General features: G+C 39.2%; 1 protein-coding gene across 5 annotated transcripts in view; it reads left to right on the top strand.

Annotated features, from left to right (window-relative positions):
* Positions 1-26417, top strand: part of EFCAB11 (EF-hand calcium binding domain 11) — a 77395-nt gene that overhangs the window by 48718 nt on the left and 2260 nt on the right. For 4 of the 5 annotated variants that reach the window (XM_052696171.1, XM_052696174.1, XM_052696173.1 and 1 more), the window contains one exon: positions 6098-9857. In XM_052696171.1, the coding sequence (XP_052552131.1) occupies positions 6098-6156 (59 nt within the window). In that variant the 3' untranslated portion in view covers positions 6157-9857. Of the gene's footprint in view, positions 1-6097; positions 9858-17737; positions 17838-18584; positions 18769-22944; positions 23006-23590; positions 23674-26417 lie in introns of those variants that run through there. The other variant, XR_008209628.1, reaches the window with a different exon arrangement.

The raw sequence follows: 26417 nt of genomic DNA, 5'->3' as shown, positions 1-26417 counted from the left end.
ACCCATGGCCAAACAGTAGGCAACTGCATTTCACAGAGCAATATTTGTAAATTACCTTATTTTTAAGGTTTTGAAGTTATTATTTGTGTTGTCATTCCAGAAGGAAGAACTGAGGCTTGAAATTTTCAGTCAGTGAAATGGAGAAATAGATAATTCTGAACTCAGTGCTCTTGAAATTGAATCTGAGGCAAAAGGCAGTAAATCAGTCATCTCTGACTCATGGCAGACAGGCAACATGTTACCCTCCAGATCTTCTGGTGTTCTTTAAGTCATAAGGAATAAGTTAGAATGAGAGCCAACAGAGTGACAGCCAGATGTCACTTACCCAAACTGCTTTAGAAGCACAGTGAATCAAGGAGGGCTGGGAGAACAGAGCAAGTGGAAGTAGTAAAAAAGGGTGTCAGTAATAGAATTAAATATAATTTGCATACAGACAAACATAATTTGTAAAATTTTATCACCAAGGCACATGCAGTAGGTGATTATATTTTAATGGGAAACAGGTTCCCTTGGAAACTTATTACAGATTTTCTGTCTGTGACAGAGGAAGGATAGTGTCAGAAATAGTAGAGGAGCTGTAAAGGAAAATTTGTGGATCACACTGCAAGTTGCATTTCTTCAACGCTTCCACTTTCTGGAAAACAGGAATTAGATCAAAATTGAACTTATTTTGTTATTAATGAAAAAGGCAGTGGGATTATTAGAGTGCTTTCTCCTGAACTTCCTGGGTAGGTTCCCTATGATGTTCATGTTAGAATTCCTTAAAGAGAAAGGAAAATGAGAAAAGTTATTTTAATAGAAAAAGAGCTTTGGATTATCACACCCACATCAGAAGAATGAAGTTAAGGCAGACGCTGTGAGACCTAAATGGTGCTGGGGCTTTAAGCATGAAAGAACTATACCCAGGAGCACTCCCAAAACGTGTTAGCAAATAAGTGGCTAAGCTTTCTCAATTTTCTAATTTTACATTTATTTGTGAACAGAAAGTTGTCTCTTCATACTTAGTTGTGGTAACTGCTTATGCTATTTTACTCATTTAAATGTATCATGAGCATTTTAAAGTTGTATGTTAGCAATAAATAATAATCTATGTAAACTACTGTCTCCGAAAAATAGAGTAAATGAAAACTTTCTCCCCATGGTTTAACTTCAATTCTTTCAAAGTCGAAGCAAGGACCATCTACCCTTTGCTGTATAATTAATGATCTTTAACTATGTTTTCATAGTGGAGAAATCCAAGCAAGTTTTAAGCCACCTTACTCACTTGCATATATATGATGTATGGCCACGGCATCAGTGATCTGAATAGAGTTTAATTTATCCTGGCTCTTATGTGACTTCTGGGGCTTGTTTTACTGAACTAATGAGTTGAAAGCCAACTCAGTGGCAGTATATGCTGGTTTTGATGTGCATTCCCTACTCTTCCTTTCGAGTAATAGAAATGCTTTCTCAATTTCTTGATTTACCACTTAGGTCAGATACTGTATTATCTAGGGAACAAAGAGCCGAATTAAAATCTTTAATCTTCTACATGTTTTAGATAAATATGATGGGTTAATGAGAGACTGTGTATAAACCAGATAAAGAATATTTTAAATTTTGTGCCTACTTGAAGGGTTCTGTTTTTGTGATAGTCCATACAAAAAGAAGGCATACTGTATTTCTTGTTCTTAGTGTTTTTGTTTTAGGAACTGTAAAATCTGACCATGTATGAATTGTTTCAGGTATGATGGGGAAAAAGCTGGAGTGCCTGCTTAACACATACAGTTATTTATAAACGAGTAAGCAGTATTTGCATGTGGATACTTTTCTGATAAGTACTAATTTCCGTGAATTAATAAACATGAAACTTCAAGAGGCAATTTATACCGACATTAGTCTTTTAAGCTATTCATTTACTCTACTTAGATTCATGTTAAAATATTCCTGTCAGATGGGAAGTGCCATTTATCTAATCCAGTTTGCTATGAAAATACACTTAGGTGATTTGGGGAGTCTTCAACTATCTAATTGTATAAGAGAATAATTTATATCTCACAGTCAGCAACTTGTGATGGTGATTATTACTCAATTTTCAATGAAAGATCACACAATCTACCCACAGCACCACATACCTTGAAACATCTCTGTACTAAAATTGTTAAATGATTAGTAGTTTGTGAAATAAAGATCAATATGCTGTGACAAAGTATTTTCATAATCATAAGAGTGAATGTGTCATTGGTTTCAGCTGGAAAAAAAAGGAAAATTTAACACTCCAAGGCCATTCCAGCTTTTAGGTTACTTCTGGCAAGGTTTCAAAAATCCATAAGATTTAAATAAAGACAGCATTTCTTCAGGTCACAAAAGCTAACTACTGGTTTATTAGTCATATATCAGCCAGCATATCTTGATAATCTCTGCTGAAAGGTTGTTCAGAAAGTGATACTTAATTCTAAGAGTCATTTGGTGGCTTTTGGAATGTAGAGCAAACACTATATAAAGAAGAGGGCAATTTTTCAAGATGAGCTTCCAAATGAAGCTTATTTGAGGACAGACATAGTGAACATAAATGGGGTAGAAAAGGCCCTAGAGAGCAATCTGGACAGGCTGGATAGCTGGGCTGAGGCCAATGGGATGAAGTTCAACAAGATCAAGTGCCAGGTCCTGCACTTTGGCCACAACAACCCCAGGCAATTCGGCAGGCCTGGGACAGAGTGGCTGGAAGACTGCGCAGAGGAAAGGGAGCTGGGAGTGTTGGTTGATGCTCGGCTGAACATGAGCCAGCAGTGTGCCCAGGTGGCCAAGAATGCCAATGGCATCCTGGCTTGGTTCAGGAATAGCGTTACCAGCAGGAGCAGGAAGGTGATCATCCCCCTGTATTCACCTCTGGTGAGGCTACTACATCTTGAGTACTGTGTTCATTTTTGGGCCCCTCACTGCAAGAAAGGCATTGAGGCCCTGGAGCGTGTTCAGAGAAGGGCAGTGAGGCTGGTGAGAGGTCTGGAGCACAAGTCTTGTTTGGAGCGTTGAGAGAACTGGAATTGATTTGTGTGGAGAACAGGGTATTCTTCTTCAGTGGCAGTTAACCCTTGAAAATATGGAAATGTCAAATCGCTTGCAGGTTCAAATAAGATGAGGTACTTATTCATAGAACAGGTGTTCAAGCTGTGGGTTTCACAGGGGTTTGAAAAGCTGCTAGAAAAAAATCATGCAATAAAAATGCATCAAGAATATTTACGTACACACATGCATGTCTGGTTTAGGAAAGCCATGAATGTACAGAGAATACATCAAGGGAATGTTACTAGACATTCCCCTTTCTTCCATACATACCCAACTGATCGCTGCTGTCAGAGGCAAGAGGATGAACTGGCCTGGGATGGTTAAACTGTTCATGGAATCATTGAATCCTTAGAGTTGGAAGGGACCACAGAAGGCCATTTAGTCCAATTCCTCTGCAATGAACAGGCACACCACAGCTAGAAGTCCAGAACAGATCCTCTGAGCAGGCTCAAATACCTTCTTACAGAGTTTCTGCTTGTCTGAAAAGTACCAGTATACAAATAGGGATGTATAGGTAAAAACAAGACAAGCGTGGACCATCATTCATCATCTTCAATGTCTTTTGTGTAAGAATGTATCAGTGGATAAGTCTGGTGGTATTATTCAATCACAAAACTCATCAGGTTCTTAAGCCTTGCTTAGAATTTTATGGATGGCTTCGTTTCACTTATCTATAACCATGAATATGAATATTCTCTAGAAATGCCTATTTTGTTCTGATACTGATGGAGGATGCTTAAATAATTTAATAGATAATTAAGGTACATACAATACAAATCAAAGAATAATGATTTCCACCACAGAGTGAGTCTGTCCTGAAGTAATTAAACCTAGTATTCCTTTTGACTAGAATATATGTTGTAGAAAGTTACATAGTCTTGATTTTCAAGAGAGAGAAATTGTCTCATAACCCATAGTTTAGTTATCTCAATAGCTTGCCAGCTTCATAAAATAAATAAACAAACAAACCTAATTTAAGATGTAAATCTTTCTAGCTTTGGTTTCCAACTGGTGTCTACCATCATGTCTTTCCTTATTCCTTTAAAAGATATTTACTATCTGAAATATTTTCCCTAGGAGATACCTGTGGACTTGATTTGATAGAATCAGTTCACTAATCCTTTTTTAAACTGAGTGTTTAATGTCTCATTATAAGGCATCGTTTCCAGAACTCATGTAATTTACAGCAGTTATTCTCAGTTCTTTTTAGTTGCTCAGTATCGTTCTTGAAGTGTGGGCAGCAGAAACTAAACACAATATTTTCTTCAGAATTTTCCTAATGCTGTGTTCTGAAATAAAATCAGTTGTATTTGTTTTAGATATTATCCTGCTTACACATTCAAGGATCATATTTCCCCTCTTATGTGAAGCATCACAGTAGGAAGTAATCTTCATTTGATTACTTCTTATGACTCCTCAGCCCTTTTCAGTTACTGCTTTCCAAGACAGCATCTCCATTTTGTAATTATGACCTGTGTTTGTCCCTTGCTGGTGAATGTTTGTTTGTTGCTATTACAGCATATGATATTTGAGAGGATCCGTTATCAGTTGTCATGTTGTCCACCAAGACACATGGGCGATCATCATCCGAAACCTGTCATTACCTGAAAAGCAGCAGAACATGAATATGATTTAGTCTTGATTGAGAGCCAACAATAAACCGAAAGAACTACTTTCATTTACATATTTCCACATTGATAGTGTGCCATTTCATAGGTTTGTGGAGATATATGGTTCACTATTGCACCATGAGGTCTGAAGTTCATCTGACCAAGTTCAGAAAATGTTTCATGTCACAAGAAGTTCATTTCTAGCATATGTTTAAGCATATGTGCCTAGAGTAGTACATCCTGTCTCTTTGTGTGAGGCTTTCTTTAATACTGAGATGCTGTACTACCTCTGCAGGATCTAGAATCCCTTTGAAATTTCCAGGGCATTCAAAAGCTGTTTAGCAGAGGCTACTGCTAAACAGCCTGGATTATTCTGAAGTTTTCTTTTTAATCTATGTAGAATATGCATCACGTTTTGCATGCTGCAGTTCAGTAGGAATGCTGCAATTGAACACTAATTGTGATGGCAAAGTTTGCAGAACTATAATACCACCAGTTTTTGTCATCTTCAAATTTTATCAGTAATAATTAAAAATGTTATTCCAGATCAGTAGTGGAATGCTGGACTGCGTATTGTTATAAACAAAATATTTTCTGAGACAACGAGCAGATTTTGAGCTCCAAGAGTTCATCAGCTTTTTAATTATTTAATGTTAACTTCTATATAATAGTTTCTAGTAAGAAAGGTAGACAGAACTGTGATAAATACTTTACAGAAGACTATTCTGTCAGTCTTATCTGTCACTACGTCAAATTTTGTAAACCGTGTTTGACAAAGCCTAGACCTGTATGTTAGTGACATTAACTGAATTGCTGTCCTCTATCAGCTTATATCATGGGGATAAAAATAAGTAAAATTGTTTTTCTTCTCAGAGGTATTTCTTTGAGCATTAGAATATGCACTTTACCACATAATCACATGCAAAAGAGCATTTTTTTCTTAGAGCTACAACTATTAGGCTTGTTAACACAATATTTGCTTCAAAATAAGCTGCTTGAGGTATGCGAAAGGTTATAGGACAATTTGGGGAAATTTAAATGTAAGCTTATGATATCTTATGACCTAGAAGTCTTGGATTTTATGCTGTGTTGTGGAACTCTGAGGATCTCCACCCCAGATAACTGAATTTTGGGAACTAGGGACGATGTAGAAGAGCTGAATTTGTGCTGGAAGTGCTAAATTTGTAGAATTCAAATTTTCATCTTGTAATTCACTTCTGCTTCCTCTTGAATAAACAGAACAATACTTCTTTTTTAAAATCTTTCAACTCCTCAAGTGAGATGTGCTATGCAAAAAGTGTATTTCAGTTCATGGCATAGAATTCAAGTGTGTAGAAGTTGAGCTCTTCAAAACAATGTTGGTGTTGAATACCTACAGTAAGTATGTCTGTTTCACGTAATGTCTTTTGGGTTTTAAAAACCAGATCTCTTTTCTCTTATAGAGAGGTTGATCAGGATTCTGATGGGCGCATCAGCTTCAAAGAGTTTGAATGCGCAATGAAGCACGGACAAGATGAAGTATCACCATTGTACTTTGCCTGAAGTATGCTCTCTGGTGAAAAGACAAAGTGGAAACTTTAGATCTCAAGTTATTTAAAAATCAATGATACTTCATTTGTTTCAGCCAGAATTTTAAGAACTTTGACTGTAAGTGTAGCTCTGAAGAACAGCCTTTGAAGCTTTACTGTTGACAAGTTGGGTGTATTAATTTACATGTGTATGTGTGCATAGAATACTTAAAATACTTGAAAACTCTGTTGATTCCCAGTCATCCTAGTTAGGAAATGCAATGCTGTACTTTTTGGCTTAGAAAGAAAAGAACTGACTCTGATTTGCAGTTATTGTGAAATGTACTCATTTGATATTTCAACAGCCTTTTGTTGGCTGACCAAAATCTCACATATGTAGAAACTGATTAAAATTATGGTGGATAATGCTTGCTTCTTAGAAATTAATAGTATATTTGTCTTTCCTTTATGGTTTCACTTTCATATAGTGTTCTTTTTTATATTGCAAATTATTTTTAATTTAACAGTTTTTAGTTAATTATCTACCAGATTTAATTCTGAACAATTGAGAACTGTGTGTTTATAGTAAAAAAAAAAGAGGATAAAATGAACATGAATAATTAGTTATTTCCTTTTGAAACAATTTTCTAAATTGAGTTAAGAATAAAACTTGGTCTGCTTCATGAACTTCAATTTGGCATACTGAAAATACTATTCAAGCCTACCACTGACTTTTAGTGAAGAATTTGTATGGATGTGCTTTAGCAGCATCAAGGAATTTTCTAATTGTTGAGAAGAAGAAAAAGGTAGCATTTATCACTGTGGACACATCTACCTTCTCCTCTCTTTCCTTTTCTTCCTTCTTCCTTCCCTCCCCACTCTTTCATTGGGTTACTGCTTATGGAGATGTTCTTGCCCCCTGTAACTTTATATACACTCATTCAAGCAGTGCTATAGTGAGATAAATCCTCTTATTCGATGTATTTTATCAGTGATCCCTGATTTCCTACTGCCTTTGTGTGTTCATATTAGTAGTAATAGATGATAGAGATTTCATTATGGGCATTGATCTCTGATCATTTTTCATTCTGTTGCTCCATTTCTGTTTTCTTGCTAGTTGTTAAGCTGCTTGAATTAGAGATTCCTTCTGAAATTGTGCAGAAGCAATGCCCTCCTCCTGTGAACTTAGAGACTGTAGCACACACTTAATGCTACTGTAAATAAGTAAACCAAGAATAATGATCACATAAGACGAAAAGAGTATCAGTTCTACTGTTAAATCAAAAGAGAAATCTTCAATATCTTCCTAACTTTAGTGAGGCATTCCAAAGTATAATGCATGGGCAAATTGTTAATAAAATAACATCTGTTTTCTATTCCAGTTTCCTTGGAAATTGTACTTTACTAGACACACAAAAAGTGAAATCTTCTTTACTTCCCAGGCAGATAGTACATAAATAATGGAATGAAATTGGAGGCACTGAATACATGAGCAGATATATTCAATTCTATGTTCAAGAACCAGGTATCCATTAGATGAAATGAGCTGTAACTCAAATAGCATGCTAATCAGTGCAAGAGAAATGGTGTTACCTCTGAAAGGTGATGGAAAGACCTGCTAATAGATAGATGGTTAGCCTTGGAAGTGGTATTTCCCAACAGATGAATGTTTTCGTAAGAGAGTCATCATCATGGATGTTAATTAGCAATATCATCACAGTCTCTGCTGAGACACAGAAGATTGAATTATTATTCCACAGGGAGAGTTGCTACAGGTCTAGACACGTTCATGAAAAAAATGTATGATGAGTTGCTGTGCCATTACTTACACTACATTTTTTTGGTCAATGTACTTCAGTCTACTGACACAGGTGTCCAGTCCTTATACCTGTCCCAAACACTAATTCCATGCAGTTTTATTTTATTTATTTCAAATTAATTATTGATTAAGGAGCAACTGATGTGAAGTTTCTATCTTACAGAAATCTCATTTTCACTACTAGCTTGCATTTAGCCATTAAAAAGTCTGTGATGTCTTGTTAATATTTCTAACCTGACTGTAGTTTTCTATTTAAATGTCTGACAATATCTGCACTTTATAGACTCTGTACAACAATAACCTTCTGTTGAAGATTATTATGGACAGAAAGGTCTCTGTATACTTTTCCTTCTAAGAAATATATATCTTGTATTTGTAGCAAGGAACTTCAGAGAAGAAAATGCCCTCTATTTCTTTTACTTCTATACACTCTCATTCCTCGATTTCTGAGAGACTTTAAAAGTATGAACTTGAATTATTGAGAATAGAAAATCCAAGAGAGGTGAATGAAATTATTTTACCATGTTGCAAAGGTTTGTTGTTGTTGTTTTTTAAACATGATTTTTTAGAGAAGTTCTATTCTTAAGCATTCTTGCTTCCCCTCCCATGAGGCCTTCTGGAAAGAAATTGCAGATGACCACAGCTGAGTGGAACTGAGTAGGCTCAGGTGATTCAGTTCCTGCTGTACAGCTGTATAAAAGCTAATTACTAGCTAACGTTTATTGGAGTTTAGTTAGCAAACTGCAGAACACTTCAGCTATCATTGCAAATTGATAAAATTACAAATGACATGTAGTGGGGTGGGTGAAATGGAAGATTATTCTCACTAATGATTTGGGAAACAAAAACAGCAGCTACCCAAGGATTAGATGAAAGATGCTTTTCATTTTTGTATATGTTCTGTTGCTGATATAACAGCTTCCTTTTTGTTCAACAGGAAAGGACTGGCAGAGCTGTGATCAGCATAGTTCACCAGCTGTAATGCTAGGCTTCCTTAAAGGGGAATATACACTCATCAACAGGTTATGTTCTTACTTGTAATATTTCCTAGCAACAATAATAGAAGGTCAGGAGAAAAAAAAAAAGTTTAGTTTGACAACAGCAATCTTTGGCAGAATCTTGGGAGCCAAATTGGGTCTGAACCTCTACAAATGGAAAGCTGAACATAAGAGCAAGTTATTACTGATACGTCCCATGGAACAGTACAGAGGTGAGTCTTCAGGTTTTACTGTTATACTGACTTTTTCAGGTTTAAGAGCACATTTGCTTTCCCATTGTGTCAATTTTTTGGTCTTGTTTTCTGATTCCTATTACTTAACAAGCTGGATTTGCTTGTTAAGAAATACCTGTGAAAAGCATATTTACATTTGAGTTTTCAAATGAGTGATAATCTGCTCAAATTATTTTCGTGTGGATACTTTGTATGCTTAGCTCATTGCAGCTACTTTAAAGCAAATAGATTATATAACCATGCTTTCAAAATGTATTTGCTTTGTTCTCCTGGAACTTCTGTAATTCACTAAAGCTCTCGGAATCTAGTTATGTGTTATTTCCTTTTAAATGACTTGAATGATATCATGGATGGAATGAGCAGTTGTTAAACTGTGTTCTTTGGGTAACCTGATATCCCTGGTAGCTTTCACAGTGTTAGTATTGTGAAATCCAGGACAGCTTTGACTGAAAAAGGGTTCAGAGCCCAATATCAGGACTTTCCTCACTGGAATGTTTTGTTTCCTTTTTTTCCTGGTGTATCAGAAAATGAGTATTTCATCCATGTACTCAGTAATCAGAAGAATCCAAAGTAAATACGTGCACGACATCATAGAATGTCAAGTGTGTCCCTGTGAGGTTCCCAAAATAAAACTTAGTACCTTAGCTTTGTGGCAGTGTTACTGTGTCTTCTATCTTTAATCAGCTGGGTGGGTGGTGGCTGATAAGTCATACTCAGTAACTAACTGACACACAAAATGTCACAGTTCAAAGAAAAGCTTTGGCATGACTTTGGCATGACTATCACATCAGTTTTACAGTCTCTGGCAGTGAAATACCATCTTAAAATTACTATGAATTATAGCTGCGTTCCTGCTTTGAGTACTTAACACTGTTCTTTGAATGGAAAGCTACCCTAATGGAAAAAAAAAAAAAGAGACTTGTTTTTATAACTTTTTGTGTACTGATTGCCGGTAACAATATGAGAAAATAAGTGCACCATTTTATGGCAATAAGTGTGAGGAAACAAGTTATTTTAATCACAGCTCTTTAAAGACACATATCTGAGTCTCTTTCTTGCAAGAAAATTAAAATTAGTGATGAGTTTTGAAAGAGCCCGTATAGGTTGCACATGTATTAACATTTTGGCTCAAAGCATGGAGTAGTTCTGAAGTGAATCCCTTGATCTTCTTCACTTCCTGTGTATTGGTCCAGTTTGCTGAGCCTTTGTGGTGTTGTAGGAGTAGGAGGAAAGGTTTAGCAGGCAGGGCTTGTGAGGCTCCGTGGGAAGATAGTCCCTTTTCAACATGGCAAAGGGATGCCAAAACAGCTTGCAGTTGTACTGGAGTAAAGGAAAAAACTCACACTTCAAGGGCTATGAATGCTCTTCTCTATATATGCTGTTGTAAAGGGGACGGTCTGAGCTCATCTCCTGGGCCCAGAACTTCCAGCTGGCTATCAGCAAAAACAACACAGCAACAAGGCATCCCATTCTCCATGTCTGATTTTTTTTTTTTTTTATTTTTTTTAACTTTTATTTATTAATTTGAAATAAAAGCCAATGCTACTGCCATCACAGTGTCCTCTTGGAGCTGTTTTCAATGGCTCCAGTCCTTCTGTCCAAGTCGTGAACTTTTGGATGTAGATCAAACTGAGTTTGGGGTCAATTTAGCAACCAGCAATCATGGTGTCAGATAGCAATGTGCAGAATCAGAAATAAAACTTTTCAATGCGAGCTGTTACAGAGGCAGAGCAGTGACATGCTGCTATCTTCTGACTGGGACAGGCAGAAGGATGGCATGGGATTCCCCGGGGCAAATGGATCTCTGGACAAGGAAGAATGGTTCTGTGGCAGTTTCTATTCAAAAACTTTGAATGAAATGTATGCTGAGAATACCTCATCTAGTGAGTCAAACTGATTCCAGTTCACAGTAAACCCGACAAATTTCTTTTTGTACAAGCCTCAACACCAGTGCCATCAAAATACTGAACAGCTGCTTTGTCACTGAGATATTTGCTAGGTAGGGTTAACCAGAAAGGGTTTGGTCTTCAGAATTCTTTGCTGTCTGTGCTGCAGTGAGAATCTCAGTCTCAGTTATGTGAAATCTCACTGACAGTAAGGAGGAGCACTCCTATATGCTCTGCAAAATGTCCAGTCAAGTTTGTGTTTAGTTACCTAATTCTGTTAGAGACATTCCAAGTTAAAATGATTTAATATGTAAGGTGATTGTTTTTTGTTTTTGTTTTTTTTTTTTAAATAAACTACTGACTTACTAAATACAAGAAAGCTTTAAAAAGCATAGATAAATCTGCCTTTCAAACTAGCTTTGAGAAGTAAGACACCTAGAACTGCACCTCTTGGGTTGAGCTGCCTCATTAGGAGGCCTAAGGTAAATGCACGGAGAAAACGTTGGTAGCTGCAGAACATTTATGCTAGAGAAGAAAGAACTTTGAAATACTTAGTCTTTCTTGGAGTAGAAGACTGTGATAGATGTTAAATAATTGTGAAATATTCAGTGACATATTGAGATGTAACAGATGCTATGGAATCATGTCATAGTCAAACATTGTACTAATTTTGTAAGTGCCACATATTTCCTGGCAAAGGACAATTTTGAGAGTTAGTAACATAAAATTCTAGTGTTAAAAGAATACAAATAACACGTCGGTTGAAGTTCTGCTCGCCCACTCTGTTGGGGAAGCAGCACATGGATGCATTTAGCTGTCTCAGAAGACCTCAGATGGAGAACTTGAAATTCTGTAATTCTTGTTGTTTAGGAAGAAGCAAGCACTATTCCAGAGCTGATATGCTGTGCCTAAATAGAGCAGTCCTGTAGAAAGATCCTAAGTGTTGCAGGTTGTTTTTAAGTCCATTTGACCCTAGTCACCACTTGCTAAACCAGCAAATGTATTATCAGCATGTTTAAAACCATCTTTTCTCTGAGGTACTCTTCATCTGAATTAATTAATTGAGTTGGGGGAGTGGGAGGGAAGGCTTCTATGGTGGTGGGGGTTTTTTGTTTGGGGGTTTGTTTTTGTTTTGTCTTTTCCCGTAGTTAGCTTTTGAAAATGAACAGCATTTACTGGAGATGTTAGCAGTGCCCCAGAGTCAGGCCTACTGGGACATCTGCAAAACAGTGCAGATGATGGTGCACAGAAGCCCCATCTGGACAGAGCCTCAGGATTTCACCACCTAAAGATGGAATGCAGAATTCCAAAGGTTAAGCTGAATGCCAGAAGATTGCATCTGTTGTACAGGATGGACCTGTCTCAAAGGCCAGCCTCAATTGGCAGTAGTGATGGCTAACCATACAGCAAGAGCCACACAAGAGAGTGATGCTTCTCCAGCATGCTGTGTGTCCAGCAATAAGAGGTTTACAACTCATTGCTATTACATCCTGTATTATACAGGTGATTTCATCTTGAATCACACTTGCTCTTTTCTTTGTATTTCTTCAGTCCTTCCATAATCTTTTTCAGATGATCAGAACTCCACTCGCTACTGAAATTGAGGAAATAACCATGGCTTTATATAGTGGCATAAAAATATTTCCCTTTTTATGTTCTATAGCTTTCATAACAATAACTTGACAATTCAGTAGTGAAATGGAAGTACAGCTAATTCAGAAAAGGCATTAGGAATCAGTTAGAGTTCATTTTTTCCATTATCTTCATTCATACATCATGTAACTTTACATCATAAAATATATCTGCAACTTGGAAATAATACATATGTAACAATAACAAATAAAAAGTGATATTTTTGACTTATTTAAGCACCCACATGTGAATAGGAAGATGACTCTTGCAATCTGCAAAACTACTGGGGCAGCTAACTGTTGGCTGCAGAAATCTGTCACTCCTTACAGTGACAGCCTTGCTTCCAGAGCTCGCTGAAAGCATGAGCTGTAGTGCAGAGATCCTTGGGCTGGTCCTTGGCAGCTGGTGCATCTGTACTCTGCAGGGCAGTGTTGTGCAGGATGCTGCCTGGGAGTGTGACTCAGGTCCTGAACTCTGCTGTGCTGACACAGTGGTGCTGTTCTGAGGCTAAAGCTGTGCTCAGCACCTGCTGAGAGCCCTCACAGCACCCTCTGCGGCCTTGCCAGGCTGTTTTGATGCAAGGCCACAGCCTGGGTGTATTGTGATCAGGCAGAGACTGCTTCTTGGAGAGATTTTTCTCCATTCATGGCAACCCATGAGAACAGCTGTAGGTCTCTAAACTTAGCAATCATCTAAATTTAGTGGAGCTTAAGAAAAGTGAGTCATATGGATTTATTTTAAAAAAATATATCACTTAATACTGAAACTTAGTAGGTGCTGGTTCTCCTCTGCAGTGATTCGCTATCGCAGTTTGCTGTGGCAGTTCTCTAGCTACAGTATGGAAATTTAAAAAAAAAAAAAAAATTAAAAAATAATAATAATAAAAAAAAACAACTTAGTTAGGGTGTACATAGACCAAGGGACATAAAAAATCGGGCAGCTTAGTCCTGCTGGATAAGGAATGCTCTGTGGGGTCAGATCCACAGTCCATCTAGTTCTGTAGCCCATTTCCAACTGTGCCAATGGGGAAAAGCGCTCAGTTGAGGATGCTGCCCTGCTCAGTGCCCTCACATTGCCCTGGCATCCCAGAGCACTGGGTGGAGGAGGCTGGAGGGCACACGGGCTGTCGCAGAGACAGCTGCTTTTACAGGAACTGCTAAAGCAGATAAAGGCTAGAAGGAACTGGATCCTTCCAGTCATTGTTGAAGAAACAAAATTTAGGCTGTCATCATATTAGTGTATGTAGTAGTGTGGGTATGGTCTTCTATACAGATTTGCTGTTCTCATACAGCTCTCTTAGCTAGGAAGTGTGCAAATGGGATTAGATCTTAACTGCTAATTAATAGTGTGCCACAGTCTTATGCTGAGAGAAGAAATTCCTCAGTGAATTTTGCTCTCACTTACGCCTGCTGGCTTTTAAATGACTTCTCTAGCACTTTCAGCAGAGCTGTAGCTCTTGACAATGACTGTGTCATCAAAGTTGGAAAGATCCAAGGATGTACTTGCATGTAGAAGAAGGGATGAACAAGTTCTTTGGTTTTTACTTCAAAACCTCTATTTATTTAGACTGAAAAAATATTTTTTGTTCTCCCTGTATCTCACAAAAATTGCCTGGTGGTTTGTATATTGCATCGAGTGTCTGAATGACTATCTAATGAACTAAAACAGTCATTAAAGAATAAGATATTAATGAAGAAAGATCACAGAACTAGTTTTCCAGAAAATAGAAGTGCAGAATGCAGAAAATGATTGAACACATATATTCAGTAAAGATTTCTCATAAATGAGCTTTCTGAGGCACTTGAATCCCTTTAGAATGTGTTGTGTTGCTTTTATAAAGTAATTTCAAAATCCAAATGTTGTTTAATACCGAGTCCGGTGCCTCACAGGAGCTGTCATATCAGAACTGCATTGACATATGGACTTGTAATTTCATATGAAAATTGTATCAAGTTTATTTAACAAGACCTGATTTTTAAAAATGTGTTGATTGACACATACAGTGCCATCCTTTGATTCCTTATTGCCTGAGTACTGTATTATCTCTCACACAGTCTGCAGTTCTTATTTATATTTAAGCCTTTTATGTCATTCTCACACTGCAAAGACATCTTAGAATGAGTGTAAATGTAATTTATACAGTTTTGAACATCCATTTGTATTTCTCAAATGGTGTAAAGATGAGCAAATGAAGATCACAGGCATGGTTATTTTTCAGTGACTTTGTCTGTGTTTAAAGCTGTGGACTTCTCTGAGAGCCTCTACAGATTATTTTGGATTCCAGGAAGTATTACTTCTTCCAAAGTGGGTGACAATAATTGGAGTGCCTATCTTCTATCTCTCACTATATAGGTTTTCTTCACTCTTTCTGTTACACAATGGTTGTAGATGTGACATCCTGTTATGACATTAAAAAGTTGAAATTTCTAGGAGATAAAATCTCTGTTAATACAACGTCCCTTTGAATGTGTTTCCCTGGGAAGTCTACCTAAAAATTCTCCTGAGGGAGAATCTGAAGCCAAGTTAAGCAGATTGTATTTTGATTTTTTTTTTTCCTGAGACTGTATCTTCCTGCTGTAAATGAGCAACTTCAAATTCCTCCCCATTTCCTTTTCAATTTACTTTGCAACAGCATGAGTTTAGTTTAACAAAATTTAGACTTCTGTTAATGAAGTTGTTATACACAAAAAAGGTAGCTTACCATCTTTAAACAGTCTTGCTGACTGTATAGCAGAAGTGCTGATGGGGACTTAGAAAGGACACTGTTTTGAACAACAGAACTGGAACAGGTCCAGAAGCAAATGAAGCCAAGACTGCAGTGCTCTGTCAGGCTGACCACAGCGTGCGAGTAGGATTGAGCAAACCTTGGAAAAAGACACTAAAAATGCATTTAAATAATTGGGGGAAATACACAAACAAATAGAAATATAGTTTTCATACAAAATGAGTTAAATTAGTATTTTGTTAGTACAGTTTTATTCCACAGGTGTGGTTGTAAGAGAATCATTTGACTTGGGCCCCTTAAATGTCATCTAGTCCAGCTCCCCTGCAATGCACAGGGACACCTCCAGCTCCATCAGGTTGCTCAGAGCCCCATCCAGCCTGACCTTGATTGCCTCCAGGGATGGGGTTCCACTGCATCTCTGGGCAACCTGTTCCAGTGCTTTACTGCCCTCATTATAAAAAAACAAACAAAAAATATCTGCAAAAAAACCTTCTTCCTCATATCTAGTCTTAATCTCCCCTGCTTTAATTTGAAGCCATTTCCCCTTGTTCTGTCACTGCCATGCCCAAAGCCTTTCTGAAGTCCAGGTAGATAACATTGTATGGTGTATGGTTTTTTGTAATCCATTTCACGTGATTCAAAGACAATATGAACATGAGGGGATCAGTGAAGGGATTTTCAGAAGTGTCTCTGAAAATAAGCAGCATGCTTCACTGAGGTTACATTCCACATGTTGCTGAACCTTGGGGCTTGGTACAGTACACACAGCAACGCAATGAGGTAATTCATGTCAGTGAAAAGTAGCTAAAGCTAAGCTGCTTTCAATATCTGAGCTAGTTCATCTACTTCTGACTGTGGAGGTCTCTGTGTTGTGCTCCACTGCAGAGAAATACCCTGCACGATTTTAATATCTCACCTGTAGCCAGTGGAATCAGAGGTGTCAGCAGAGTTTTTATTTTGTCCATGTGATCTTGAATTCTGATGATAGAGCATGAGAACAGTAATCTAATTACATTTCTTGGAAGTTTTGCAGCTGCACAAAACATTTTTTTTTAACTTACAAAATATATTTGATCAAAAATCATTGGTACCCAATAAACAAGAAACTGCAATATCATTTTATAGTCACTTTTCAGTGCATAACAGTTAATCTAAGTCTATAGTTATGTTGGTACTGTATAATATAAAATGTGTTTTATTCACTTTACTGAAAGATAGGGGTAGGGTTATCTTCAACTTTGTATTTTTATGATTTTTAAGGCATCTGTGCTGTAAACTGCGTGCAATTCACTATAAAAGCTTTTATTACCTTTCAGTTCTCATGGTCACCACTTCAAGAATAGTTACTGCAGCAGCATTTATCCTCGCACGGGATTCCATTATCAAAGTACTCCACAAACACATCTGTAAGGAGTCTCTACCTCTAAGAAACATCCACATATTCAACCCATCCTTCTTGCTGAGATAACCTCCTACTCCACTGTTTTCTGGCCAATTTTACTTATCTCCAATTATTGCACTTTCTGCATGTTTTGCAAAACCCCTTCCTGAATTAATCAACAGAGAATCTAAATATTTCAACTCTGTGAAGCGGCCTCTGGTGTTACCAGGGAAATCACATGGGCAACAGTGGGTTGGCAAGCTGCGTTTGATGTTTCACCTCCTTGTGCCAGTTAATGCATGCGCATAATTGCTCAAGAGCCGTCTGGTTGCAACCTAAGATGTGTTGCTCCTTGATAATGAAAGCACTGATTTGGTCCCACGCATGAACTAGAAGTGTTTAATGTGAGTCTGCCTGTGGGACTCTGATAGAAAAAAAAGAGCAGTGCCCTGTCAAAACCTTTTAAGAAATGTGCATGTAATAATAATCTCTCCAAATTGAATGAAAATCTAATTGGAAGATGCCTGATTTTTTGGGGCCCTGAAAAGTTTAATGTTTGCTATGAGCATGAAGTGGCAGCATTAAGCTTTGTCTCCATTCAACATACACCACTAGGGCTTTCCTGGCACCGGCAAAACAACAGGGGGCAGCTGGACCCAGAGATGGCTGCAGCTCCAGCCAATTTCTGTGGCCCTACATGGGAAAACATCCTTGACCCCCCCAACAATGAGTGGTGTCTGAGACATCTTTAGCTTGCTGTAAAAGTGAGGGTAGGCAGAAAATCACCACTGAGCTTTCTGACCTCCAGCAATGCTGAGCAATACAGTAGAATTAGATTTTCTAACAAAGAAGCTCTTCTAGGCTCAGTTATGTTACTTTTTTGTGTGTGTTCCTTCCCAGGCTTGAATATACATGCTCTGGAAAGTGGTAAATGGGCATTTATCAATACATTTGATTGCAACCACTGCCTGAAGGTCCTTTAGCAAGAGTCCCAAGAACTGTGAGTATTGTGGAGGACTTGATCTTTGCAGAACAACTGAATAATAAGCTGAGATTGTTCAAGGAGGAATGAAAACTGAGGAAGGATGTGGTAACAATATTCAAATGAACAGGAATTACAGATATTAACGCTTTTCTTCCCATCCACTGGAAGTACAAAAACTAACATGATAAAACTATAGCAAGTGAGCTTTACTTTAAAGCAGGAAAAAATCTTCAGTAATCAGAGAGCGACTGTCAGGGATCTGTTGTCTGAAGCTGTGGTCAAATGCCCATAAAGAGGGGGTGTCTAAGAGCAGGCTGAATATATACCTGCAAGGATGAGCTTGGGTTTATCAGTGCAGTGATGGGGCAGGGAGACAAGACAGCGACCTCTGAGACCTGTCCAGCCCCTGCACAGTTCTCTGTATCCTGGGTGAAGACTTTTTCTCTCATGCATCTATACCACCATCTGTGCGTATCTTCTCATTCAACTGAGCCATGTCCTTAGCAGCGCTTCCTGATGGTCTGTGTTTGAGATGAGAAAATGGTGAGGCATTATATATTTGCAGTTTTAAAATAATTTTTTAAAAAATTTGCTTGCTTACCTGATGTCTTCCATTTTAAACATGGATTATTGTAATTCCTAATGGGAGCAAAATTGATAACGGAGGTGACCAGAAGCTTATTATTAATTTGCAGCTTTTATCTTTGGGAAATCAACATTCTGGCAAAGGATTTAATTAGGCTTTTTTGTTAATTCTCACAGTGATGCTCTGGTTTTTCCTTTTGGGACTGCAGAGAAAAAACAGCATCTGGTGTTTGAGGATGCTGGAGATTTACACCATATTATGTGTAATATCTCTACTGTAAATAAACAAAATGAATAATTAAATGAATAACGAGGTGTCCTGAATTACAACTTCTCTGGCTGCATCTATGGAAAATCAAAGGTATGTTTGTTCTTCGTAGTTTGTGCTTTGGTGGGCATCTTGGTCTTGTCATTGCCCATATGGATATCAGCAATATATCTTTTCAAGCAGAAGCCTGAAATAATATTGATGAAGGCTGCTTGGAAAAATGGAGGAATTTTTGCTCTTCAATGTAGCGTCTGTCTGTGTTACTGTAAAACAGAAGAATATTAGAAACTGTGTCATAGCCCTGCTGTCCTTACTGCTTCTGCCCAGCCTCTCCTGAGCTGCTCGCAGCCCAGCACCCCGCATCAGCCCGGGGCCAATGGCTGCTGCCTCAGTGAGGCACCAGCAGGGCTGGGCTCCAGCTCCCCACAGCCCAGCCCTGTCAGCCTCGGGCCCTGCCAAACCAGGCCTAACTGTGGCCATGTCTTGGCCTGGCCCCTGTCTCTTGGCTCCTGTCTCCCTGCAGAAAGCCTTCGTGGTCCGCAGGGAGCTGCTGGCCCACACTGCCTTGTTGGATTGAGTGGTTATGGTTTTTTGTTTTCTTTTTTCTTTTTGAGTATAAAAAAACGCATATGATTATGTTGGAGGTGTTGTAGAGTCTGTCCTGATACAGATACTGGTGACATATTGGATGTAGGTGCCACCGTCCATGCTTAATGAGAAGGCCAGCACTCAAACAGAAGTCACCATGATGGGGCAGGAGGAGCCCCCTCCTCTGGATGGCTGTTGCATTGGCTTTATGAAGACTGCAGTAGGCAAGGTGCTGCAGGAACACATTCTGTCCCCCACTGTCCTTCTGTGACAGCTGACACTGGGGCCACTTGAAGCTGTGGCTGGAATTAATATCATCTCAATGCCAGATTTCCACCTTGAGCACAGCTGCATATAAGTAGAAGGCAAAGTGATTTTTATGTGTATGTGATATGATAATTAAACTTAGCACTTTCTCCATATTTGCTATTCAACACTGTAAAAGGAAGCTAAATGAATTGCCAAGGAGATGTAGTGAAAATTAATGATGGGGATAGGACTCAGAAGGGCTGTTGACATCTGGGCTCAATGTTCTGCAGAAAATCTAGTCATTGGTTAAAATCTGGTAATCACCTTAGGTGAGCATCCTTGGCTTTCTTCTGACAACCCCCCTGGCACGTAGCTGCATTTTTGTGCCTTTCCTTCCAGGCCGGTCCTCTGCAGGATCATTAAGATTTGATGCAATGACAGTTCTTTATTTTAAAAAGGGGCTTTCTGATGTCTGCTGTAGAACACCATCTTATAGATCAACTTGTATTACCAGAAACATGGCAAGAAATCCTTAGACATCACAACTACACAAAACATGGTTTGTCCAATGTTAAACCAGCAGCAAAGGACAAACTATTTTTAGAGCTGTCATGTTATTGCACCTGAGCTTTATTTGTCTTCTGATTAAAAGAGGTTTTCCTTCAGAAAAGTTCACTTGAATCTTATACTCATTTACTAAGTCTTACGTTCCAATTCAATTTATTTTAAAGCAGATTCTTTGGGGAAAATTATAAAGCTAATTTGAATTGATTCTTTGGAGATTCAGGTTTAAATGAAGTGCCATAAAATTGGCAGTCAAAGGGAAAAAATAGAATTGAATGTTATACTTGTATTACTCCATGGACACAAGCGCCTTGCTTTTTGCTACTACTGAAGGTTTTGATGTCATGTATTTCAGACCATGTATAAACACATAAGAATTAAAGTTCACACTGTTTCCCTCATTAATATATATTACATCAAATTACAAACTTTCGGCTGCCAAGATCACAGTTAGTCGTTCACTGTTTCCATTTTTTCATAATAAATTCTATAGACTCTTAATGGCATTAATGCTAATTTTGTGGAAGTGAAACAAAGTCCTTTATTTGTTACGTGTTGAGAGGATGGTACATCAGAGTAATGCTCCTCAATATCATTGTTCTCCATTTCCAAATCTACAGGGTAGCATTTGGTAAAAATACTGAGCTGTTTTGGGAGTCGAGCAGATTAGAAAATGGCTGTAGTTTGGGTGGCAAATGTGTGGCTTTTTCTGAAGCCAGTGTCTTTTTGAGGCCTTATGATCTTGTATTACCAAGCACCTGGTTTCTCACTAACAAATGAGTCAAAATTTGTTCTTACAGGCTTTCCGGAAACGGGTTAAATCTGATTTCTTGTTTTGTTTTTGTTTTCCATAGAGCCTGTAGATACACCTTAAAAATAGGGCTTTTTTCTGTTACTGTTTGATGCATTCATAGCTTGGGAAATTCACAGAAATAATGGCCAAGGAGCTGGTTGTTCAGTTTCCTCTCACAGAAAATAGTGGGTGGATGTTCATTACTCCATCCCAGCACTGTGCTTCCAATCTAATCAGAAGCAGAAGTGAGGATATGAAAAGATGTGCTAGAGAAAGCTCCAGTGCACTCCATTATGCATTCTGCACACATGGTCCTGTATTAGAAATGGCTGGTATTTTGTTTGAGTAAATATATTAGGAGATATTTAAATTAAAATATATGTTGCTTTCTTCCAATTTTCTTAATGTGAAAAGAGTTTTACTGAAAGAAGCCTTCAGGCCCACGACTGGTTTTTTATATGCTCAGCTTCTGAGGAGCTATTAGTCAGAGTGGAGATACTTGTTTGCTCTGGTCCCATTGTAAGTGTTGGATACCTGAAATCAGACACCAGTGATGGTATTTAAATGTGGAAGTGAGAATCCCCCAATCTTTCACACATGCTAAGCTGCTACAGCCCTCAGTGATCTCAGTGGGAGCTGTGGCTGCTCAGCACTTTGAAAGTCAGCCTGTTAGAAGGGAGGTGTTTAGAGGAGGAGATAGATGCTGGGTTGCCTTGATAGTTCTTCACACACTGCAGAACCAGATGGAGGTGAGACGGTGTAATTTTGCTCTTGTTTGCAGCACTGCTAAGCTGATGGAAATCTATGGGTCACTCCTCTTGCCCATCTCTGGCATTCTGAGAGTAGTTTGGCACCTGCTCTTCACACATTTCTACTATGCCCTTTGTACCTAAAAACACTAAGCAGCATTTGCCAATGTGCTGCCAGCTACAAGCATATGCAAGCTGCTGGCCTCTGGGCAGAGTGGCACGTGGTGCTTTACCTCATTTGTGGAGCAGAATTCTATCAGACTGAATTGATTCTGGATCCCTGAAATCCTTCTCCATCTGTTGTGATTACAAAGAGAATAGTGCTTTGCTGTGTATGACAAAGAAGATAGAGACCCTTGTCCTGGTTTTATATCAATGAATGGAAACCTGATATTCCCCTTTGCTAAAAGTGGAATTGTTCCTGAATGCCACGTGCATTGAGAATGTAACAAAGTGAAGAAGAAAAAGATAACAGAAGTGCATTTATACAGTTGTCTCTGTTTTACATTTCTGCTTTTCTTCACCAAAGCCCAACTCTCATCTTCTTGCAAGAGGAGTGAGTGCTTACCCATGAAGGCTGGCAGCTTTACTTGTTATTCAGTTGTCAGTATCAACGTGCTTGATACCTACTTACCTGGTGAAGCTGTAAGAGATGCTAAGAAGTCCAGCATGTTTTGGAGGATTATTAAGTCGTATGGCCAAATTTTTTGCTCTAAGGAGCAACTTGATTACCATTAAGGGCTATAGAAGTATACAAATAGAAGGTATTTCATATTTATTAGAAACAAGCTGTATTACAGCAGGAACTCATTTTAAGCAATATAAATAAATAGAGATTTAAATGTTTTATTCATAATATATATTTTTAAATTTCAGTGAAGTGTTCCTTGTGCTTAACTGTGCCTGAACCTCTTCCCTGATCTGAGTGCTGTCCCTCCAACAGTGGCTCTTGTGTCTCACTTGTCGCAGCATGAAAACTCATGGTTTTCTCAGTTTCTGTCTTCTGAATATTACTTTAAATAGACCCAACTATTATACCTATTATACCTACTTGGGTATTTGTTTGATCTTGTCACCAGCGCTGTTTATTAGCTGATGGAACCAAGCCCTAGGCAATATGAGCTCAAACAACAAAGGAGCTCACATACCTATTTAGCCTCACCCAATCCTGTACTTTACTACAAATTAAAATAGATAGGTTTCCTTTGTGATTTAAGCAGCAGGTGCAATTCACATTCTTTTAGCCAGAATAATCATTTTCTTTAGAAAACTTTTTAAAAATATTCTTGTAAGAGGTTCAGACTTTTTTGTTCTCATCTCTTTTAGGAACACATGAAGGAGATTCAGACACAGCAGTTAAAAAAAGGAAGAAGCTCAGGAGAAACAGGTAAACAGGAAATAGAAAAAAAATCTAACAAGCCTTTTCTGAAGGAGCAGAGCAAGTACATAATGTTTATTTCAAGCTACCTATGGAAATTGTAACATAAATAAAAACATTTTTAAGCTACCCATAAGCACTTACTTCCATGTACGCTGCACAGGTATTGTACGAGGCAGTAGGTGTTTTAGAGATACCAATAGACAGACAGGCTTTTGATGACAAATTGTGTTGTATGCAAGCCAAGAAACAGCACAGAGAGCATTGCCCTTGATTGAGAACTGGGCTTACACCTCTGGGACAGAGCAGAGGAGAAGCAGAACATGCTTCACAAGAAAGTTTCCAGATAGGTTTTTTAATATCTCCAGAGGAGACACCACAGCCACCCAGGGCAGCCCAGTTCCTGTGCTCTGTCACCCTCAAAGTGAGGGAGAATTTCCTCATGTATACATGGAACATCTCCTGTGTTCCAGTTGGTGCCCATTGCCCCTTGTCCTGTTGTTGGGCCCCACTGGAAAGAGCCCCATCCATTTGACACCCACACTTCAGATATTCATAAACCTTGTAAGATCTGCTCTGTCTTCTCTCCTCCAGGAGATGCCATTCCCCTTAAGTTGCCTGGCCCTTGCACCACGTAATTGAGGGCAGAAGTGGACCACTTTCTCCTTCTGCTTGTGGTATGTCATGTGTAAACTCATGCATAAGCAAGGGATTATCTATAATGATTCACTGTGCATTTATCTTTTGATAAAAAATGTTGTGTTACTTTCTTCAGCTCTCATTCCTTTCCACTCCTCAGTCATGCTCACAATGTCTCTCACTGGCATGTGCTGAAAAGAGTCATTAGCACACACTGAAGGGTATCAAACGGTATGTTTGCAGCTGTCATTTCACTGGATTCTCTTTGGCCGTTCCCCCCCTTCAGGCTAATTGTGTCTGTTGTCACTAGGCAGTTAGAGGACGATGCAGCAGGGGCCCAATGAAAGAATCTCCTCATCAGACTGTACATAGTGGTAGGAAACCTGTGGGAAATCAATGCTAAGGACATGAAAAGAGCAAATAAGCACAGAGAAAGAGCAGAACTTTGTTCGCAGCTGAGTGATGTTTGATAACTCTAACGGAATTTGGCTTTTTGATGAAGCTAATGCTTCTTTCAATTCAATTTCATTTAAAAAAATCTACAAATTCAAAATGATCTGACTGTATCCCCCGGCCAGCCTCTGGCACGGCAAATGTGGCTACAAGCAACTCCACGTGGGCACAGCACTGCGGCCCACAGGTGGGGACGCCTGAGGCATTTCCTCAGAATCCCACTCAAGTGGCCAGGAGGTCCTTCTGAATGAGAGAAATGCAGTGCCTGTGATCAGACTGTGCTCCTGACAGCATGGGGACATTCTGCGAGAGATTCCCTGCAACTAAAGAAAGGCCTGTCAGAAATACAGCCACAGCACACACCGTGTGTCACAGCTGGGAGGAGTGGGATGCTGGACGCCCTTCAGCCAGTCCTCCTCCTCCACCTCTGTTTCCTCTCAGATGTTTACGGCAGAGACAAGGGTGAGTGTAAATAACCACCTGCCCCAAGGAATGTGTATGGGATGTTACACTCAAGGAGTAAAAATGCATGTAGATGCTACAGGCATACACAGATGTAGGCATACACATTAGGAAAGCTGGTGTGAAGTTTTACTGTGTCAGTAGTTAAGCACATGAATATTTCATGGAGAATTGTTAGGTAAATGTGCAAGAGGTTTTTGTTTGGATACAAATTTGCCTTTACTCAGGCACTGAATTCTGTGGATGAGAGGTTCAGTATGTAATGCAGAGTGTATGTAACCACATGAACTGGTGCTTCTTGGAGAGTGGGCATTTCTTTAAAATATGTCCGTAGTCTAATGTAGCTTAAATGAAGTCAGAGGCACACAGGATGTGCTGCAGGTAGGAGAGCAATAACACGAGTGTGGCTCTGCATAACACATGCATTTTTTATATTATACTCCTCAGCTCTTCAGATTGTCTGCAAGAGGATTTCGGTGCAATCAGTCACAGCTCTTAAAGGAGTGCAGAAATTTGTTAACATTGAAAATCCCCCCCCCTACAGAAAGATAGCATTCTGTACCTCTCCTCCTTCGCTTCTCTCCCTTGCCTGACAGAATGAGAGCGTGTGTCAGGGAAGGGTCCTGTGGGGAGCAGCTTTGGCGTGAGGCTGGCAGGCACAGATGGCCAGCAAGCTGCAGCCCCAGTCCTCCTTGGCTGCTCGACCACACCGGATCCTTTGGCGAGTCCTCAGCAGCCAGCAAGAGCGTGTTTACTCCAAATCCTGGCTTCCTTGCTTTCCTTAGGCTGACTAAAGACACACTGCCATCCCTCTCAAGCAAACCCTCCACTGTGCACTCCAGGCTTGCAGCCTTGTGGTCACTGTCATGGCTTTCCTCCTCATCCTTCTTTCTGAACAGGGCTGACCCCTTGTGCCCTCTCCCCACTTCCAGGTGCTGTCCCTCTACAAAGCATGGCTCTCCAGGCTGATGTCCTGGGACTCCAGTTGTGACCGTGCCTGCTCCTTAACTGGGGCAATAGAGGAGTTTCTGGGCAGACTGCCTTCCCACTGCCCGCAGAGAGAGCTGCTCAGGTGGACACTGTGGAGTGCAGTGTGGCTCCTATACAACTTGTGACAGCTCTGTGCACATACATGTAGACTGTGGCTAATACTGTGGTTGCTTGGACTACTTCATTGCATTTCTTTCTTTCCTTATGGCTTTTTTTTACCTCCTCTCTCTGCTTCGCACTTCTCTTCGCACCACAGTTCCCTTGCCCATGCTAGAAAAAGGAGGAATCCATGACAGTGGTACCAGAATGTCTTGTGAATGTGACACAGTGCTAGATGGCTCAGATAGCACAATTATGTTGAAGAGAGTGGAACTGAGCCTTTTTATTCCACAGCTGAGATCCTGACTTCTATTTTCAAAAGATTAATTCTTTTCAGGTTTACAGAAGTCAGCCAGTGTCTACTCCTTGCTGTTGCTTTTTCTTGTCAAAGCACTTACATTTCTGTGCTTACAACAATCTTTTTACTGGGAACAGTGAAGGAGTTTTATAAGAATAATGCTCTTGTCTCTGATGCTCAATCAATCTAATTTTCAGCCGCTTCAAAGTTTGCCAAGCTCCAGAGCTTAAAAATACACACTTCAGCTTCTCACAGCATGTGCAAGATGCTCCCTGAATTTCTGGGCAGTCAGAGCTTGAGCTGTCCTCAGGCAATGTCAATTTGTCCATTACTGCAATGAGCCCATATTGCTTTCTGTAGTTTGATTCAGTTCCAGTGGCAAATTACAACATTTAGACGCTACTGAGAAAATATAGGTGGGAATGTTAAGTTCCTCCAGTGCATCTCAGCCCAGCTCCTCCCCTTAGAACTCACAGCGCT

Source organism: Tympanuchus pallidicinctus, unplaced genomic scaffold, assembly GCF_026119805.1.
Source record: "Tympanuchus pallidicinctus isolate F22 unplaced genomic scaffold, pur_lepc_1.0 scaffold3, whole genome shotgun sequence".
NCBI lineage: Eukaryota > Metazoa > Chordata > Aves > Galliformes > Phasianidae > Tympanuchus > Tympanuchus pallidicinctus.
Note: the sequence above shows the minus strand (reverse complement) of the source record. Positions and strands in the feature narration are given on the sequence as shown.